This window comes from Dama dama, chromosome 27, assembly GCF_033118175.1.
Source record: "Dama dama isolate Ldn47 chromosome 27, ASM3311817v1, whole genome shotgun sequence".
NCBI lineage: Eukaryota > Metazoa > Chordata > Mammalia > Artiodactyla > Cervidae > Dama > Dama dama.
Window position 1 is genome coordinate 36,496,762 of NC_083707.1, and position 20,977 is coordinate 36,517,738.

Sequence of the window (20,977 nt, forward strand, 5' to 3'; positions counted from 1 at the left end):
TTTTAAAAAATTATTTCTTTACTTTTGGCTGCACTGGGTCTTCACTGCTGTGTGTAGGCTTTCTCTAGCTGTGGTGAGGGGGTTCCTCTCTCGTGGAGTACAAGTTTCTCATTGCGGTGGCTCCTCTTGTGGAGCACGTGCTCTAGGGAGAGTTGGCTTTGGTAATTGCAGCTCTGGGTGCTAGAGCACAGGCTCAGTAGTTGCAATGCAGGGGCCTCATTGCTCCAAGGCATGCGGAATCGTCCGGGATCAGGGGCTGAACCCATGTCCCCTGCATTGGCAGGCAGATTCTTAACTGCTGGATCATCAGGGAAGTCCCAGTAGTGTTTATTTCTTTGTACTTATATACTTGATATTTATTCCTCTTATGTGTTATTCATCAGCACAACACTGGTTTAATGATTTAAACCAGTTAATCAGTTAATAAACCAGTTAATCAGTTAATAAGCCAGTTAATAATTGCAATAAATCAGTTAATAAACCAGTTAATCAGTTAATAAACCAGTTAATCAGTTAATAAACCAGTTAATAATTGCAACTTTATCACATTTTTAATTCCTGTCAGTACAACCTTACTCATTACTTGTCTCTTTAAAATGTCTTTAAAATGATATTTACACATAACCTCTTCATTTATTTTAATATGTTCCGAAAAAGCAAGAAGAGTTGTTTAAACTACCGGCTTAAAACTCACGTTTCGTTAAATAATCACGTGCTTTTTTTTTATGACTTCCCTGGTGGCTCAGATGGTAAAGCGTCTGCCTGCAATGCGGGAGACCCAGGTTCAATCCCTGGGTTGGGAAGATCTCCTGGAGAAGGAAATGGCAACCCACTCCAGTATGCTTGCCTGGAAAATCCCATGGATGGAGAAGCCTGGTGGGCTTCAGTCCATGGGGTCACAAAGAGTTGGACACGACTGAGTGACTTCACTTTCACTTTTATGAAAGCTGATGGTTCTTTCCCCTCTAATAATAATGGTGGGATTTCCTTGTTGGTCCAGTGGTTAAGACTACTCTTCCAATGCAGGGGTGTGGGTTCAATACCTGGTCTGGAAACTAAGTTTTGGAAACTAAGACCTCACATGCCTAGCGACATGGCCAAAAAATAAAAATAAATAAATAACAATAAGAATAATAAAGTAATTAAAAATAATGGTAATTGTACAGTAATATTGAGAAGACCAAATGGTAGGAGGAAGCACAGTAACTTCGGAAACAGCCAGTCCTGAGTAGGAAACTTCACTTTGTCATTTATTAGCTGTGTGTTTTGGTGAAGTTAGTTCACTTTCAAGAGTCTCAGTTTATCCATTGGTAAAAAAAAAAGAAATAAAAGTACCAAATCTATCTCCCAGGGCAATCAGAGGATTAAATGGGACATTGCTAACACAGAGCAAGTCACTGCTGTTAGAGAAGAAGCCCAGAAAATGTAATTTTCCTTCTCTTATGCTGGTCTAGGACCTATTCTTTGTAAGACGTTTTTATATATATCATCTCATTTGACTCACAAAAGTCTTGACTCACTAGCAATCATATGATCTGTGGTATTAAATTACACAATGATTTAATAAGATATGATGATGAATGATATGATGGGTATTAAATGGTGATCTTATAGAATAATTCTTTTTTTTTAAACTTAAACACATCACTGAAACTTCTGCTACACTCTTAGATATGAAATAATTTTAAATAATGACTCAGGATGGCAATGGTTTTAACCTTTCAACAATTTGATGACATAAGTAAGAATGTGTGCACATTAACGCACATATTTTTAGAAACATATTTATTCCAGAAAGCAAAGTTCATAAGTATGTGATGTTTGTAGTCTAACAACCAATTTCTGTTGTGTTAGTAGCATTTGATTCCCATTAAACACAATTTTTATTTAAAAATTAATAAGAAAAGAAACATATTTTCAGTTAAGACAAATCACAAGTTACATCTCATAGTAATTTATATTTGTAATTTGTATAACAACTCTGGAACAAATAAATATGTAAGCTAATATATTATACTACTGTCTGAGGTCAAATGAACATGTAAACTAGTATGATATATACTGTCTATATATTAGTATAATATAGTACTGTCTGAAGTCACTGAGACTTTGAATCTCTACTTTGCTCAAAGTTTAACTTTTGTTTTAGGTTCGAAGGATTTGTTACAAAAGAAACCACTTGCCGCACACAGTAAACATTTTGAATATTTGGTAGAGGATTATTTGACTTAATTTCAATGTACAATCATTAAAAGAAGAGAAATAAAAACAGTAGAGAAAAGTAACAGCACATACATCACCAAATTGGGCTGACCAACAAATATCCAGACTTGAAAACTGCTGAGAAGTCCCTGGTTAACAGCAATCTGGAGTCCCAGCTGGGAGAAGGTCTCTGGTGGTGCGTCCATCCCATGGCTAAGACTTCAGATTGCAGTTTGGGGGACTTTCGCTTGTAATCCCAGGGTTAAAACTGATATCATCATCAGTTTGCACTGGGTTTACTTTACCTTTTTTCTTTACAATGCTCTTTGTTTCATTTTGTGAGTCACAAGATTTTCCAGACCCTGGGGGGCTGGCTAGGGCTCCAGGGGCTTGAGATAATTCCAAGCCTCACTTCCTCTCTTATCAAAAATGCACTATGACTTGCTAGTAGCAATAGGTGAGCTCTCGGGCAGGCACATCAATCTCGGTAGTGTTCAGGCAGGTCAGAGGCCTGCTCCGATCTGTTCCTGAACAGGACTACCTCTATTTTAATTTCCCTAACAACAGTGTAGCAGTTGTGTGACTTTGGGTAAGTTACCTAAGCACTTGGAATCTTAGTTTCTCATCTGTAAAATGGATTAGTAGTAGTATCTAGAAAGGAGATTGTTTGAAGGTAAAGGAAATAACTCTAATGAAACACTTATCATAGTCAGTGTTCGATAGATAATTATTTTTGCTATTGTATTGCTATTACTGATATTGACTGGTAAGGAGCAAAATCATGCAGCCCCCTTGGAAGGAAGGACTTAACATAATTTAAAGAAACAATAATTGAAGCTTTAAAATAGTAAACTCATAGCAAATATAGTTGTATTTCAAGCAGATGATAGTTTTTTAAAAAAATTAAATCATGCCTGTGTATGTTTGGGTGGAGAGAAGAACTGGTTAAAAAGTACTTGCAGAGATAGTATTATTAACACAAGGTGCTAGTAATAAGGATAATGAAAAACAAAAGCTCCAAAATTATTACAAACAGGCCTATATTCACAGATAGATAAGGCTGAGTTTGAATCCAAAGAACAGAGGTTTGGGATGCTACGAATTCACAAAGCAATATCCCTTTTTGATTTATGCAAAAAAGTCTTGTTTTTTTTTGCACACAGATCTTCCTTCAAACTTTTTCAGAGGCTGTCACAAAAACTAATTTAAGATATTGGGTTTCCCGGATCCTATCCAAGCTTTTCTTCCTGCATTTAAGACTTACATGAGCAGAATATTTACGCTGAAGTAGAGAGACTTCCTTCTTCTTGGTTTTTAAGAGGACATGTTCTGGAAATCTCAGGAGAATCTGGAAGATGCTGCACAGTGAAGTGTGGGGTATATATTTTTGGTACCCAGGATGGGGAGGAAAGCCCTTCTTTTCTTCCCTTCTAGGTTCTTTGGCTGAGCTAATTAAATTGACGTAAGAGACATTAACAAAAGGAAAAAAATCCAAATTTAATTAGTGTGTATGGAAGTGCATAGAAATATGAGACGACAAGAAGAGTACAAGAGACTACAAGACTACGAGTTCAGATAGCATCATCAACTCAATGGATATGAATCTGCGCAAACTCCAGGAGATAGTGAAAGACAGGGAAGGCTGACGTGCTGCAGTCCATGGGGTCACAAAGAGTAGAACAAGTGTTAGTAACTCAATGACAACCGCAATGTAAAACCAAAGCAGGAAGTTTTATACCTTCCAGATAAAGAAAGTAAATAAATTAGTGAGAAATTGACAGGAAAAGAAGTTTGGACTTGGGTAGTAAATTAGCATAGAAGCAACAAGGTTTGCTTATATAGCCTTCTTGGCCCTCAATTCTCTATCTCTGATGATAAACATGCCCCTTCTACTTCCTGGAACAGGGAGGGTACCTTTCACATAGCAGATTTATTTCCTGCTTTCAGGGTGACAAAGGAGGCTCAGAGTGTTTTTCTTACACCAGCTGTTTCTTAAGTAGCTTTAATTCAAAATAATCAATATGCCAAACTGGCATATTTGGGGCAGCATGCCCTGAATCCCATCACCAGTAAACTATGGTTAGAGAACCAGGCCTTAGAAGAACCATATACACGAGGCAGTTGAAATCACCCAAACCTGCAGCAAAGGTTCGGGCCCAGTTTTTGCTTCTTGAGCATCTGCTTTGTCTTAAAACAACTGGCATATATGTATGACTGAGTTCCCTTACGGTCTGCCTGAAACTGTCACACCACAGTTAATCGGCTATACTCCAATAGAAAATAAAAAGTTTAATAAAAAAAAAAGAAGAAAAGAAAGAAGAAAAAACTAGCAAAATTTCCTGGCTTTGTGAACATGCAATTCTGTTCTTGAATCAAGAGGAATACTTTTGTTCATGTGGTTTGGAAAGGTTTCCCTTGGCTGACTGTTTTCAGAGTGGGTGAAGCACTAAGTTCTGAAGGTCAGAGAAGCCATGACACATTCTGGCTAAGCTCGTCAGCTCCTTTCTACATCGTGAGTTCAGAGGGGCATGATGCAGGCAGTCCAGTAAATGATGGTCATGATGTTCCACTGCAGAACATTTGGGGTTCCCTACAGGTATAATCGGTATGAAGTGAGTCATGAGTCATCACATTTACAGAAGAGTCAGAAGAGAAAAAGTTTCAGTGAAATTGAATACAGTGGTTGCAATTTACTCTTGTCACTCATAGGAGAGGAGGAAGTTTTGCAAGGAGCTTGCTCACTGAAGAAGCTTACTGTAGCCTGGTTCCTAGCTAGGTACTGAATAGAAATGAATGGAATGAAAATATAAGACTTTCCCAATCTGGTTTAATGTTATTTATACTAGGAATGTATGAAGATAATGTGCGCAAACATGTCCTTTCATGTGGTTGAAAAAAAAATCCATGGGGTAGGGGATGCGGTTGGTGGTGGTACACAGCAATGGGGAGAGCTATACAGCCAAGAAAGGAAAAATGAACGCATGGTAATTGTGCAGGATGAGTAGCTAGGCCAGAAGGAAAGTAGTGGAAGTCTTATCCTAGGAAAATGAGTCTTCTTCTTCTCCAATGCTATGAAGCCATCTGCAAATTCAAACTCTGTCACAGACTAGACATATTCCTCCTTTTTGAATACAAACCACACTTTTTCAAGGGCTCAAGTGTTCTTTAAAATCGAGAGCTGCTTAAGGAGTCAAGGCTTGACACTTCGAGGAGACAGATATGTCTGTGACCAGGGAAAACAAGTTAGGGAAGTGTTAGTCTGACTTGTAGCTATCTAGCATCCACCATTTCAGACCAAAAGTTTGAATGCTTCCATATCCTAAGGATGAATGGGACACAAGGAATTGATACATTACGGATTTCAAATTTAAGGTCTTTGATCAAACACCAGCATACATTCCAACAAATACTTCCAGTTTCTACTGGGTAGGTCCCGGCTTAGCCGGAAACTGCCTGCCCTCTGACCCTCCAAGAGACCTCCATGAGGCTTTTCAGGTGGAACATTTCCGCGGTACCACCAGTTCTAACCGAACATGATTCCAGTTGCGGGCCATTCTTCGCTTCCACAGTCGGGAAAGAAACTTTGCCGCCTGGGAATCCTTCTACCCGATCTGGTGAACGTTGAGGGTAAGGGGTGGGGCGACTGGAGAGAAGATCCACGTTGCTTTGCGTTATTTATAAACAGGAAGTTCTGCCTCGCGAGTCCCCTCTTCGGACCCTCCCCCTCTCCCTGTGTTACTGTCAGTTACACTTGGGCGATCTGATGGTTTCTCTCTTCTTTGCTTATGTAGTGAGTGAACGAGCCCACGTCTGCCGCCGCGGTCTCCTGCGCGGCCCTGGCCGGGACCCCCGGTCACCTAGCGTGGTGACTCTGGGTCTCTCCATCCTGGGCATGATGCGCGCCTCTTCTTCTCTGCACCCCAAACCCTTAGACACAAGGTCCCCTCCCCACCCCCGCCGAAAGCAGCATTGATGCTCTAATTAGACCACTCCCGAGTTCGAAGCAAACGGCCACTCTCGAGCACCGGGGGTAGTTTTGGTCTTTGAGACGTCGGTCGCCCCCTATCCCTATTCCTCTCCATCGAATAGGGATCAGGAAGGGCCTGCGCTCGCGCCCAGGGTCTGCGGAAGCAGCGGAGCAGCCCCAGACCCATGAAGTTCTTAAGCCGGGTCCGAAGCTTCTAGATTCTTATCTTCCTCAGCCTTCCCAGCATCTCCTCTCCCAGCGGCCCAGAAACTTTCGAGAACACGATAACATCTTTGCCCGTGGGACATCAAACTCGCCTAATTGGAGATGCTCAGTGGGAGGAAAGTTCCGCAGGACGACCCTGTCATCCCGGGTTCGATTGCCCCAGACATCTGTGGGTGGGGGCTGGGCGGGTCTTTGGATGGTGTTGAGCAATGCGTGGGTCTCGGAAGCTTTGTTGTTTTTGAAATTCAGTGACCAAGAACCTCAAATTTTCTTAGCCTTTCACTTGAGGGGACTGGTTCGGGCCTGGAAGCTGGTAATCCTGGGGCGCGGGATCCTGAGGTCTGCGCTCATTAGGATCCACGCCGAGAACAGTCCGGTGGCACAGGCTTCGTGAACCAGAGGCTCAGGTCGGGTTCTTGTGTGTGTGGGTGTGGGTGTGGGTGTGGGGAGGGTTCCGCCATCCTCCGCACGAAGTTAATGGTGTTTGCGGTTTTCCCCCTTTAATAGGCCGTGAAGTCAACAAACTCCCCACACGGGGGCTCCCTTGACTCAAGTTGAGCCGTGAACCAGTACCAGGAGTCTTGGAAATTTTCAGATATTACTACAGATTGAACTCATTTCAGAATTCGCGTGGGAGGGAAGAGGAAGGATTTTAATCGGGTTCACCTTTGACGTGAAGTGAGGCGGAAGACAGGAAAGCCACAGTCGATAATAGCTGCGGGCGCTTTAGTGAGAGAGCTGGATTATCTCCTCTGGATTATCCGGTCTTGTCTTCACCGCTGGCTCTTCGTGTGCGAGTTTACCCAGAAGCAGAGGTGGACACGGAGAACACGCATGTAAACACTGCAGCCCAGATCCGCGAACACAGGAGGTGGAGAAAAAGCGATCCATTCCCGTGTAGACGTGGTTTTAATCTTTACTGCAAATGGGCAATCTGAGTATTCCCAGGAATAAACTAAGAATAAGTGACAGTTTCTGGCCATTCGTGGCGAGAACGAAGCAATCTAAAGTTTGTCATCTTGGAGAAAATATTAAACCTCCAATAAGCAGGAAAGGCATTGTGAATGAGAAGCATTATAATTTTGTCTTAGAAGAAGCATGCAGAACTAATATAGCTTGTTTAAATGTTAGATCTAAATCATAGTAACAGGAAGCACTCCCACGAAATTGCCATTTCCTCTAATTTTTGTTTAAGATCCAAATAATTAAAATGCACACTAATGGTTATCGATGGCTCTGCTTCCCTTTTAAAAGAAATAGACCTGAGTTCTCTTAGGAGTAGAAATTTACGGATCTTCTTAAATAACTCCAGGCCTTGGAAGCCTCTGGGTGGATGTGGTGTTCCCTTTGGGCTTTCCTCTTTCCACCTCATTTTCAGTTAAACATTTTTAGCCGCCCCCATGGAAGGGATTCCTGTTGGAAACCCTCAGGGAGTGAACTTGTCCTGGGTATCATCATGCTTCCCCAGTCTGTCTGTCTTTGCTCACACAGAACTCAAGTTGTAAATAAATGGGGAAGCATATTTCTCACTCCCCAATTCTTAAAATTTCAGCTTTTCTGTAAAATACAATTTCACCATTTCATTGTTAACATTAGTAAGAGCCACAGAATGTGTGAAGGTGTCCAAATAGGCTATGTAGAGATCCCCAAACCAGAACTAAAGAGCAGACATATAATGCTCTTTCCTCCCACAGTAAAGGCAGGGGTCAGACAGTTGTCACCATTAAGGGCATTCGTGGACATTGCAAGGGAGGGATATATCTGAACAGTGGGGGGTATTTGGACAATGAATTGCCACATTATAAGGGTGCCACTACCAAATCTTCCGATTTAGAGGCTCTGGTGAAAAATTAAACTAGTAGCAATTTTCAACGCTTGCAGCATCTGCAACCAAATAGTTCAGCACTCGGAGCCGGGACAGCGCCGCAGGCCCCGCTTAGGACTCTTTCCTTCTAATCTATAATCAATTCCACTCAGAGCCAGACTGTCAACCACAGCCAGACTCATTAGCGATTTACTGAAAATCCTCCAAGACTTCCCTTTAGAAACAAAACGACTCCCACATTTAATTGTCTATCTAAAAGAACATAGGCAAGAAATTAGGAGATCTAAATTAAATTTATTAATAGGAGAGCTTGATGGTGCTTTAATTCCAGAGCCCAGAGCTCTGATTGCTGGGGCTTGATGAAAAAGCAAAAAGAAAACAAGAGAGACGTAGTTAAAAACATTAAAAAAAAAAAAAAAACCATTCTCAAGATTCTATGAATTCTTTACCTATCCTTGAGAAGTGGGCAAAACTGAAAACCATCAAGGTAATTAAATTCCTTTAAAATTGTACAGTATGAGTGAAAGGTGTTTATGAGAAGTCGATGACTCCGGATCTTATCCAAGAGGACAGCAGAGGATAGTTAATATGTTCCTTGAGGGACTAAGATGCTGACGTCTTTTTCTGATACCCGATCATTACGTGACTGAAAAAAAAAAAAAAAAAGGAAGTCATTCCACGTATAAAAATCGGAGCGCAACAGTGCAACAAAATATTCTGTACTTAAAAGGCCAACAGGAAGACAGATGTTGACAAGGAAGTCTCTTCTGAAACCACGTTCAGATAGATTTCTGCTAACTGCCCAGATAAATAGGAGCAGAGGGCTGGTCACCTCTGTAATAACCACCGGCAGCAGTAGAAGAAACCGCAGCTTCAGACGCAGCCAGAGAGACTTCTGAGCAGCGAAGGCGCTGCCTGCCTAAGCTGCCTGGCCGGGCGGCTGCCCCATAGCCGGCTTCGCCGAGGCCCTCTCTCTTTCCTTCTTTCCTTATCACTTCTTTCTTCTCGGTGGACTTCAGGCCACTTTTGTCTCCCACCCCCACTCAGCTCCTCGCCTCCTCCCTCTTCCTTCTCCATCTCTCCCCTCGCCCCCCTTCTCTCGGTGTTACGCTCCGTCCTAGTTCCGAGCGTCGGCAAACTTTTGAACAGAATAACAGGACTCCGAAAACAAGTCCTCCAGCTCCTCCCGCGGCTCCGGCTCGTTCCTGCGGCTTCTGCTCAGACGCTAACGCCAGACGGCGATGCCTCTTGGGTTGTGACTGCAGCGCAAACTTGGAGAAGCCCTTTGCCCGCCGTCCTACTTGGCAGCAAACCCTCTCCTGGCAGCGGTAAGAGTTGGATGGCAAGGAGGGAAAAAATCTTACCAAACAACTCACCTGATTGCTAATTCTTTTGCTGGCATCGGGGTACGGGTTAGCTTTTCTGGCGCCAGCTCTGGCGAGTTACAGGGCACTGTATACATATAGGCGTATTTTCTAACTATAGCGAGAAGGAAGTGGCGGGGCCAGCCGGCTATCATTAAGCCGGATTCAACCCTGGGAGTCAGAGCGGAGCTCTGGGCCTCCCCCAGTTCGAGGAGTTTCTAGGGGGTCGGGGGTGGGGGTAGTGGAAGGCCAGGGGCGTTGGGACTGCTGCGTGATCTCTTTCCCGTCCTGCGCAGAATGGCCATGTGTAGCGGAGCGAGGCTGGCCCTGCTCGTTTACGGGATCCTGATGCACAGCAGCGTCTACGGCTCACCTGCCGCCGCCGGACTCCGGTTCCCGGGGATCAGGTAGGTGCTGCCCGCCCGAGCGGAGCGGAGGCTGGGACTTGTCGTCCCCCCGACACCTCCTCGCGGTCGCCCTCCTGCAGTTCCTCGTTCCGGCTACCGCCGTCTCCCCATGCGCCCCCACTGCGCCGCCACCAGCCTGGGTCCGGTCGCCGGTCACCTGGGGGATCTGGGCCGGACTCCTCCCGGGCTCGGCGCCCCTCCCCCAGCCCGCCGCAGCCCCGGGGTCCCCGGTGGAGCGCACCTCGAACCGGCCGAAGAAACCTCCCCTCCCCCAACCCCTCCCCTGGGAGGGGGGCTGGGCAGGGCCCTGAGTTGACTTCTTTCTCCGATTCTTAGCTCGACTTCCGAGAACTTTGGCTCCCGCAGCCAGGTTGGGGGGTTGAGAGTGATACTCCCGTGGACTTGGCTTTGTTACGGCTTGTTCTAGGCTATTGGTGCGGGGTCTCCCCCGCTCTCCCCGGCTCTCCCCCTCACCTCAGTTCGAATTCTTTCCACTGGAAGAGCTTTCTCTTAAGTGATAGGTTTTCCAGCTGCTTTTAGAGTCTTGGGGAGGGGGAGTGCGGGCCGGGTAGAGTTGAGAAGCGATTTGTGAGAAGGGAAACAAAGATGGGAGGGGGAGACACAGATGAAACGGATGCAAAAAAGGAAAAGAAAGCCAGCTGGCAGGCAGTCCTGGGAGGGTAGCCCTGCCCACCCGAGGCTGCAGTAACCCTGCCTCTTTTTTTTTCTTTCTCCCCTTAATTCCTGGTTTCTAATCGGTCGGTGCTGCCCGGGTTCTCGGCCGTAGCCCCAGAGTCCCGGGCCTGTCAGTGGGCGAGTGGAAGCTCGCAGCGCGGCGCAGCATCCGCGCGCCGCCGCGCACCCGGCTCCGGGAGACGAGGAGCGCGCGTTCTGCCCGCGCAAAGCTGCTCCTCTGAGCCGCTACCAAGAGAGATGTCCTCAGAGGTCGCTGGCCACTGATTTGGCCGGAGAGATGGGTTCTGGCTTCGGTATTAGGATTCAGCATCTGGGCACGGAGTAGGGGTGGAGGTGCCCAGAAAGACCTGGAGACTCCGGGCAGCAGGGCCAGGGCAGAGAGGCGCGTCGCCGAGGAAAGGCTGGGTGTGGGGAGGGCCCGCTGCCGTGCGTGCCTTGCCCCTACCTCTCCAGGGATGGAGGAAAGGCGAGGGGAGGAACGAATATGACCGATCCTCCTAAAGGGCGCTACTTGCCTGGGCTGCTTTCCGAGTCTCTCCAGCGGCCGAAAGCGAGGGGGGTTTGTTTATTCACCCACCTCTCCCGTCCTCTATCAGGGATTGAGGCGGTGGGCAAGGGCGACTGGGAGATCTTTGGCTTTCGGTGCCCTATTGACCTTTTCCCTTTCCTTCGGGGTTGAGACGTCGTCCCACCGCCCGGCCACCACTAACTGATTAGCGCTAACTATCGACTTGCTTGACTTAAAAGCCCGGTTTCACTCCGAGCTATTTTCAAAGTCTCGTGTGCCTGGTACTTTCTCCGGGCAAGACGAACCGGAGGGCGCGGGCACGCCACGGAATGAGCCGTTGCCAAACAGGCTAAGTTTAGGGGCATCTATTATTCATGTTCTCGCCAGATCCTCTCCCTCCCGAAATAGAAGCCGGAGGTTCTCCGTGACCTACATCTGCGCGGGGAAGGGCTCCCCTGGGCTCGGAGGCTGGGTGGGGGTGGTTGCCGGCGTTGGCCGCCGGACTCCCCAGCCATCCACCCCCTCTGGCTCCGGGCCTCTCCCCATCCAGTCCTTGGTTGGCCGGCGATTCTCTCCCAGGGCCTTTCCCGTCTCCGCCCGCCGCTGCTTGTGTGGGAGGCTCAAGCGCCAGGCCGGGGGTAGGGGCGGTCCTCCCCTGCGGCCAGGTGTGCGTGGTTGGCGGAGACGTCTGGGCTTCCCAGTGCCTATTGAGGCCGTGGCCCCCGCAGGGCGACCCTTCGCCCCCGAGAGGAGGGGTGGGAATTTCTGTTGGGTGTCGTTTCCTCCTCCTACCCCCGTCCTAGAAGAGACGGTGCTCCGAGGGGCGCCTTTGGAAGAAGGAACATCGTGAGAGCCCCTGTGGGTCTTTGGGTCCTCGCAGAGGCGGGGAAGGACCCTAGTGACCACTCTTTCTGCCCCGTGGCTACCCCTGCAGGCCGGAGGACGAGGTGTACGACGAGGACGGAAACCCGCAGCAGCAGGACGTCTACGACTCAGAGCCGCCGGGCGTGGGAAGCCCTGCCTCCGCGCTGCGCGATGCCTACGCGCTCTACTACCCCGCGGAGGAAAGGTACCGCCGCGCAGCCGGGCACTGGGAGGGAGAAAGGGGCAGGGGACGGCCCATCGAGTAGATGCTTTTCATAAAAGCCCTTCAGTCTCTCTTCTCCCGGGCTGGTCCCCCACGAGAGAAAGTTAGGAGCGGGCCGGTTCGTGTGGACAGAAGGGCCGCATGGGGACCAAAAGGTCTGCGGCCCAAGGAGCGGCAGTGAGTGCGCGCCCCGGCCGGGCTTCACACCTGAGGTCCAGGGAGGGCAGGACGAACTCTGGTTCCTGGCACTCAGGGGAACATCCCAAGAGTTATTCCCTAGTGCCCTCCGGAGCGCCGGGTGACTAGCGGGGGACCTGGGGCTGCCACTTGGGCACTGAGTCAGTGACCCCCGGGCGCGCACTTTGCCTCCCTGTTAGAGATGTCGCCCACGGGATCCTTAATAAGGCCTACCGCAAAGTGCTGGACCAGCTGTCCGCCAGGAGATACCTGCAGACGCTCATGGCCAAGGGCTTGGGGTAAGAGTTTGCGAAAGAGTTAACCTGCGCGTGATAGCGCGCGCACGCGCCGCGGTGGGTGGGTGTGCCGCGCGCGCTGGGAGGGCGGGGCTGCTTCTACGTCCTTGCGTGCACGTGGGGCAGAGGGTGCGTCTGCGCCGCAGGGTCTACAGGGCCAGCCCCCTGCCACAGGCTAAGGTTTACGTACCGCGCCAGAAGTTTGGCCAGAGAGCTCGGGAATGAGGCGAGGAGGGAAGTGGGCAGGAAAAGCGGGAAGTCTGATCCGTTTTGAATAATTAAAAAAAAAAAAAAGAAGAAGAAGAGGTCCCCCTCTCCAGGCCATCAAAACATTCAAGTTTCTTGGGACGATTGACTTTTTCTTTCCTCACATTTCTTTCACTGTTAAATTCAAATCGAAACAAACAAATCCTCACATTTGGACACTTAAGGAAGCAAACAGTTTTTGCTCGTGCCAGACAAACCCAAAGCACAGGATTTGCGGGAGCTTCTCTCACCAGAAGGCAGCGTTTTAATAGAGCCCATGGGACACCAGAATACGTTTTCCGCACTGAATAATTCATATGATGAAAAGTATTGCCTGCAGCCTGTCGACTTGTATTATTATCACGTTTTTCAACTTAGCGCGTAGGAGAGCAGTGCTCCCCTCTGAATAGGAATTGCGGGATCGATGTAAACTCCACGGCAACAGCCAACGGGAAATTCAGGGCTCTTTGGTGCTTTTCTCTCTGCGGGGGTGGGGGCGTCCGGGAACGGTTAGGACAATTGAGCGCAAGAGCACTGATGGTCAGATCTGAGAGGGCAGCGTTTGGAGAGGGGTTAGGCTTAAATCGCTTGCGTTTGGCCCGGGACCTCTTCCCAGGCCCATCCTATAAGGACTTAGTGCCCCGAGATCTTTGATGGGGAGGGAGTAGCGAGGGTACCGATCGCCGCCCTCCCTGCGACTGCTCCCTGGCGGGGCAGGGCGGCGCGCCGGGCGCGGAGAGCCCGCGCCCTCCTGCGAAGATTCCCTCGATGGGTGGGGTCTGCCTGTTCACCCCGCGTCTACTCACCGGGTGTCTCCCGCCCCGCCACCCTCTTCCCGACCCCTCTCCTTGCAGTGGGACCCCGGGCGGCGGCGCGGACGACGACTCGGAGCCGCTCTCCAAGCGCCACTCGGACGGCATCTTCACTGACAGCTACAGCCGCTACCGGAAACAAATGGCTGTTAAGAAATACTTGGCGGCTGTTCTAGGGAAAAGGTATAAACAAAGGGTTAAAAGCAAAGGACGGCGAATAGCGTACTTGTAGCGGCGAGTTACCAGCTATCCTGTGTATACAGTCCTGACCCAATGAGAAGTCGTTTTTCCCAACTGACCGAACTGTCATCGCCCCTGTGTTCTGTCCCACATGTATTTATGTATGAAGTCAAGCCATTAAATGAATATTTTGATAATAATATTGTTTTTCTTTTTACGAAGCACTAGAGAATGCACAGATATACTTTGTGGACCAATTATTGATATTGACATATATATTACAAATATATAAAGAGTATATATATATATAAGTATAACAGAGAGCCGTTCATACAATGTGCACAAGGATTGAAGATTCGCCTGAGCTGTTTGTTTTTATATAAAATAAATAGAAAAATAGACAATCATTGTTTTGAATATTACTCCTATTTTTGTAAACTGGAATTAAAAGGATAGTATTTTTATCCACGATAGGCCTGAAGATATTAATACTGACCATTTGCTACTGTACATAAACAGTGATGCCCTGCTCCAGGGAGACTTTGAGGTAATGATTTGGGAGGATTGCTGAAGGTCTCTCTTTCCCGGGGAGTCTCTGGGACAGGCTGCTTCAATCCCAGCTGAATTCAACTGAGGCTCTGTCTACCCCTTGCTGGGTGGCAATGCCAATACTTTGCTTTCTTTGATTCTCTTTTTATGTGTTATTTGTCTCTCTTCAGACTCTCAGCCCACAAGGAAATTCTCCTGATAAAACAACAGCTGGATCTAAATTGTGCTTCTCCCCAGAATTCATACCACTCCCTGGGGGAGGAGTTGGGGGACTTTACAGAGAAGAGAGACTTGAATAGGAAGCTCTCTTTTGTGTACTTCCAGGGACCCCAGTATCCCAAGGTTAGGGCAATTGGAACAAAGTGGGAATATTGGAAAAGCCAGAGCATAAGGCAGTAGGGGGAAGACCCTGGAGAGGGACTGGCTGCAGGCAGCCCCAGGCCTGGGGGCTGGCGGTAAGCCCAGTCCCATCACAGGTTCCCTGCCTGCCTGACTTTGGGCGCTGGGTATTGGAAATGGATGCAAAGTACAATGTGTTTTTCTCCAGTGCTGTCCATGCTGCTCATGTTGTGAAATGGCCAGGATCCTCTCCTTTGAACCCTGCTCTGTAGGAACCTCCCTTTTCTTCCCTGGTTTTTCTGAAGACTCCTCTTTCCCACCTTCTCGCACTGTTTAAGTACTGTTTGCCATTTTTTATTCACTCTTCTTAAACTTGTGAATGCTTCTTTTTCTGTTGTTTGATGCTAGCACTTATTGTAAAGTGTAGGAACCCTTGTGTGGTTACCACTAATTATGCACTATATATGAATCTTTTGTTTCTTGTTGATTGAGTTTGTAGGTAAAATGTATTTTTCTACATTTATGGCTTATTGCTTAGTAAAATTTATTTCATAAAACCAATCTTTGTGATATTAGAATGTGTAGTGTTCACATGTTGCTCAGTTGTACTAACTGATAAATCATTTAAACCTCATCTTCATATGTATGAGTACTATCTTGTATTTGTGGTCAAGAGTGAGGTAAGCAAGCTTCAACAGGCCCTGAGAATGTCCGCTTGTATTCTTTCTTGGCTACAGAAAGCATGTCTGTCTGTTTCCTGTCAATTTCTTGAACCTGTCAGGTAATCTCTATAACAAAAGAAACCTTCACCCAGCAACCAGATCAAGCAACAGCAGGCAAACCAGCCAGCCAAACTCCCCAAATTTCAGGCACAAGTTCTTTTGAAAAACACACAAAAAATAAACAAGAAAAGATTAAAAATTAGCATGTCAAGGACCTTTCCTTTTCCTTTACGGATTTGATCAGTGTGGAGTCATAAATCAAAGAAAACAGACTTGGATTTGCATTCCCCAGGTGGGATGGATGCTGCCCGGAGATCACGTTGCAAACGGTGAAAGCACAGAGGCCTTCGATCTGTGCCTCAGTCCTGTGTACGGAATCAATCTTTCTTTAATTCTGCAGTCTCCTCGGGCAATGTGACACAGGATGGGGTTTGCAGCTTCAGTGCCTTTCTTCGCCTTTTAAATCGCCACGATTCACAGATGGCTATTTAGTGGCCCTACAATGCTGCAACACATTGGCTTGCATTTTAGTCTTTAATTATTTGTTCCTTGGATAACGGGCAGAGTTTTCTGTATTTGTGTCAGCTGTTAGTGGTGAAATAGGCCGCTAGTTAACCTTTTCTTTATGAAGTCTAATTTAGTGTTCCCGTGGCTAGTTGCAAGCATTTACAGTGATCACCCAGTTTAATCTTTTGTATACTTTTTAGAAATGCCAAGAGCCTTACTAACCTGGAGCAGATTTATGATATAGTGATAATTTAGGTAGATGTTAGTCTTGAAGCTCTTATTTTGTGTGCAACTGATTATAAAAACATCTTACCCAAGTATTATTACACACATGATATCTATAACTAGGTCTTTGATAACTGTTATATAAAGTGTGTAAAATTTGTATGAATAAATTTTTATAAACAATGCAACTTCGTCTAATGTGTGGGGAAAAAAAAGACATTCAGGAAGTAACTACTTTAAAATCACTTAGAGTATTATATTTTCCTTAGCAACCAGAGGATTTTTCATGTCTGGAATATCTAATTATGTATTTTCATAAATTGTACTTTAGTATCTACTTGATGGGTTACTGAATTTGACTAAAAATTTAAAGTAGCTGCTCAGATGGAGACGCCAAAGAAGTTATTAAGTTCATAAATAGGCAAAGATATTGGAACCTTTATAGGATGCTGAATTTAGATTAATTTCCATCCCCTAGTGTGTAAATGCATTGCTAAGTATTCAGAAAGTTGCTATTCAGTAGTGGGAGATAGTTCTTGGGTATTAGTTACACTTCTAAAATAGCAATCTGACATTGTTCTTTTATAAGGAACTCTGCAGATTAAATTGGTCTCCATAAAACTCTGTATAAAAATGACTTAACTTTGGAGGTTTAAAAATATGTTTGGAGGTCTACAAACAACTATCTCAGGTTAAAATACTTTGGGCAGAAGGAAAAAGAACATGAGTAAGCAAAGAGTTGCTTCCCTGGTGGCTCAGTGGTAAAGAACCCACCTGCAGTGCAGGAGACTGAAGAGAGGTGGGTTCAATCCCTGGGTCCAGAGATGTCCTGGAGAAGGACATGGCAACCCACTCCAGTATCCTTGCCTGGAAAATTCCATGGACAGAGGAGCCTGGTGGGCTGCAGTCCTTGGGGTTGCAAAGAGTCAGACAAGATCCACTGACTGAGCACAGACACGTAAAGAGTTAATTCAATATCTTTAAAAGAAAATGTCCTTTGAAGGCTAAGACAAAATGTGAAAAGTCATTTGTGGATTGTTTTATTAATCATATTAACAAACTTTAAAGCAAAAGCTTCATATGAAATTTCCATAAATTTCTCAGTAGTGTTTATTTTGCAGCTCTTGCTATTTCTGGCTTAAAAATGTATTAAAAGTCACTTATCATGTCAAATACAATTTAATTTAAGCTTTCATCCTAAATATTAATGTAGACAATGAATAAATTAATAAACATGTCACCATAGTACTGAAAGACCAGCAAAGATCTGCAAGGATTCAAAAACTATCTTTAGAATTTAGCTCAGTATTTCAGACCCAGAATCATATAAGCAGGAGGCTATGATCTAGAGATCTCATTTGTAGTGTATTTTAAAAAATGAATGGTTCAATTCATATTTACATTGGATTTTACTGGATGAGGAGTTTTTCTTCATCTTTGAACCACTTCTGCTCTTCCCCCATCTCCCAACCACGGAGTTGCTGAATATATACATATACGTACATATATATATATATATATATATATATATACATACACACACACACACACACACATATATATGTATATATATATATACAGGGTGTGCTAGTGTGTTAAGTGGAAGAATGAAGGAAAAGATAATTTGGTTGAGGGCCAGTGACTTGTTGAGAAAATAGAAATAAGCCCCAGATTGGCTGACTTTGAGGCTTCCCTGCTGGCTCAGACAGTAAAGAATCTGCTTGCAATGCGGGAGACCTGGGTTCAATCCCTGGGTCAGGAAAATCCCTTGAAGGAGGAAATGGCAACCCACTCCAGTATTCTTGCCTGGAAAATCACATGGACAGAGGAACCTGGTGGGCTACAGTCCATGGGGTTGCAAAAAAGTCGGACATGATTGAGCAACTAACACGCATGGCTGACTTCAAGTAAAGTGAATGTATATACCAACTTTCTGTATTTTCTTATGTGGGATAACTCAAAATGATGGCTTCTCCTTGGAGGAATTGGCATCTTTAGGTACCCAAGAAGTCATTAGGTGTCCCCTCCTGCTGTTAGGCCTGGGAACGTATTTATTCAATACAGTATATATTTACTGAACATGTAAAATGGACCAGGCGCACTGGTTGAGAAAGCCTGTCTAACATGTGGGAGTTAAGCTAGTATTTTTTGAAAGAATATTTTTCTGCAAGAGCATCACCTGGGGAACTTGTTAATAATGCAGATTTCAGGGTTTCACTAGAATCAGTGGATCTGCATCTTAAATAAAAACCCTAGATTGATGGGCACTAAAGTTTGAGACTACCTAAATATAGAATTTGGTGACATATGTAGGCATGTGTGTGTGCTGGAACTGTTTTTTTTTCCTATTAATGAGCAACAGGTTATGTTATCTGTTGTTTAGTTGCTAAGTCATGTCCTCGACTCTTTGTGACCCTGTGGATTGCAACCCACCAGGCTCCTCTGTTTTTCAGGCAAGAACACTAGAGTGGGTTTCCATTCCCCCCTCCAGGGGGTCTTCCCAACCCAGGGATGGAACCTGCATGTCCCACATCAGCAAGCAAGTTCTTTACCACTGAGCCACTAGGAAAGTCCCCATGCCCTCTGCACACAGTAATAAATACACCAAGAAGCTGTATTCTCCTAGGATGGACCTTAGGTTCCTGGAAAAATGCAATATTTTCTTTAGGTCACTAAACCTATAGTTAGCATTATTTTACATTCTGGTTGGACCTCTCTGTTAAAGGAGCTTCTGGAAGAAGTGTGATCCTGTAAATAGAGTCTAAATAATTCAATCACATGACTGGGAGATTAATGAAATAATAGAACCTGTGCAGCTAGCTGGTAGTAACCTCGGGTCCAGAAGTCAACTTGCAACTGCATCATGTCCACGTTTGGCTTGAATCTGGCTGTTTACAAGATGATTTTACTTGGAGGCCCCCCTGTGACCCCACACTCCACTGAACTGTTCGCATGGTTACAAGACCAGAAGTCAACACCAAGTCTGAGCTCTTCTCTTCCATAGTAACCCTTCTTGAAGAAGGGAGATGCCTGCTCCTCTTGCTGCAGCCCACACCTCACCCCTGGCTTCCTACGTTGGTTTGTGACTGGTCACCCTTCCTCGGTCATTTCCCATGAACCAGGTAGTTTTAGCTCCTTCTCTTTCTCATTGCCCTCTGATGTTCTGGGGTAGCCTGCCCTGTTCCAGGGTCCAGAGTTCCTCATACTCTGGACCCAACACGATCCTTCTTCTTTAGTAGCACAGGTTCTTATCAGTCTTGGAAACTGGAATGCTTCCTTTCATCTCCCACAATTCCTCCATGGTTGGAATGCCCTTTCTCAACCTACTCAAACTAAATATTCTGTTAGGGCCAACTCACAACCTCCTTCTATAGGAATCTTCCTCAGCCTCTCTGAGCAACCTTCTCTTCATTCTCATCACCATCCTTCACTTTTCCCCCCTGTAACCCTTACTCTCTGCAGCACTAGTTCTAATCTTTAATTCCACACTGCTCTGCTCTGTTCCTGAACTGCTTTGTAAATGCGTGGCTTGTCTCCCCAGCTCGATGATCTCCTGGAAGGCCTGGATGACAAATTGCACGCTAATGCCCAACACACTTCTGGGAACATAATAAATACCCCTTTTGAGTGATGGAAATAACCAGAGGACTTGCAGAATTCACCTTGACAATCCCCCCGCTTAGTCTAATAGGATGGCTACAAAGCATATATAGGAAGTAAAATTAACTTGTTAATTAGGTACGCATTGTAAATCAAACTAGATCTTCCTCCAGGAAAAGCTACATAGAAAAGAATGCCAAATTAATTAGGCGTGTTTCTGCCATAGGCTTCCCTGATGACTCAGTGGTAAAGAATTTGCCTCCAATCCAGGAGTCACAGGAGATGCAGGTTTGATCCCTGGGTCGGGAAGATCTGCTGGAGAAGGAAGTGGCAACCCACTCAAGTATAAAATGAACTTCAAATTCATATGTAGGCAAATGACTGCGATACACTCAAGCTACCTACCAGGCCTTAATTTTTTCATCGTGATAAAGAAGAACTGTATTTCCAAATTAGAATTCACCTTATGTCTCAGGAAAATCATACTTTTTCCAAGAATAAAGGAGAAGTGATTTCTTGAGACAAAGACTGGGACCTGGGCTGCCCTCAAAGTGATACTTAGTAGTTATCTGCAGCTGCCAAAGAAACTTCTCAATAGAAGTTTCTTCATCTATAGAAATCTGATTTGGAACATTAGTTCATAGACAGAAAAAGGGACATAATGAAAGATGTTTTTTAACAGCAGTGGACCATCATGCTAGGTGATGTCATCTGGTCTAATTTTATTTTCTTCTAGCTGTAACTTTGCCTTGTATTACAGAAGCCTAATTCAGGGAGGAGGATTACGTATAAGCCCAAAAGAAAATAGACAACGTGGTGTGCACCCGCACACATATGTCCTCTCCTTGTTCACTATCTGGATTTGCTCTTGACACACATCCCTCATGCAGGACTTGCCTTTAACAGAATGCTAACTCCACTTCTGGCTTCCCTGGTGGCATAGTGGTAAAGAACCCGCCTGCCAATGCAGGAGACACAGGTTCAATCCCTGGGTTGGGAAGATCCCCTGAAGAAGGAAATGGCAATCCACTCCAGTATTCTTG

At 45.7% G+C, this 20,977-nt stretch overlaps 1 protein-coding gene and 1 non-coding gene across 2 annotated transcripts; both read left to right on the forward strand.

The window, feature by feature from the left end:
- The first annotated feature begins 731 nt into the window (after nt 1–731).
- TRNAC-GCA (transfer RNA cysteine (anticodon GCA)) lies at nt 732–803 on the forward strand. Its single transcript has one exon. It is a non-coding gene; the product is annotated as a tRNA-Cys (tRNA).
- An 8,157-nt stretch (nt 804–8,960) lies between these two features.
- ADCYAP1 (adenylate cyclase activating polypeptide 1) lies at nt 8,961–14,239 on the forward strand. The gene is made up of 5 exons (XM_061131005.1): nt 8,961–9,547; nt 9,880–9,990; nt 12,129–12,263; nt 12,659–12,757; nt 13,855–14,239. Exons 2-5 carry the CDS (start codon nt 9,881–9,883, stop codon nt 14,042–14,044), a joined length of 534 nt encoding a protein of 177 aa, XP_060986988.1. The 5' UTR covers nt 8,961–9,547; nt 9,880; the 3' UTR covers nt 14,045–14,239.
- The last annotated feature ends 6,738 nt before the right edge of the window (nt 14,240–20,977 follow it).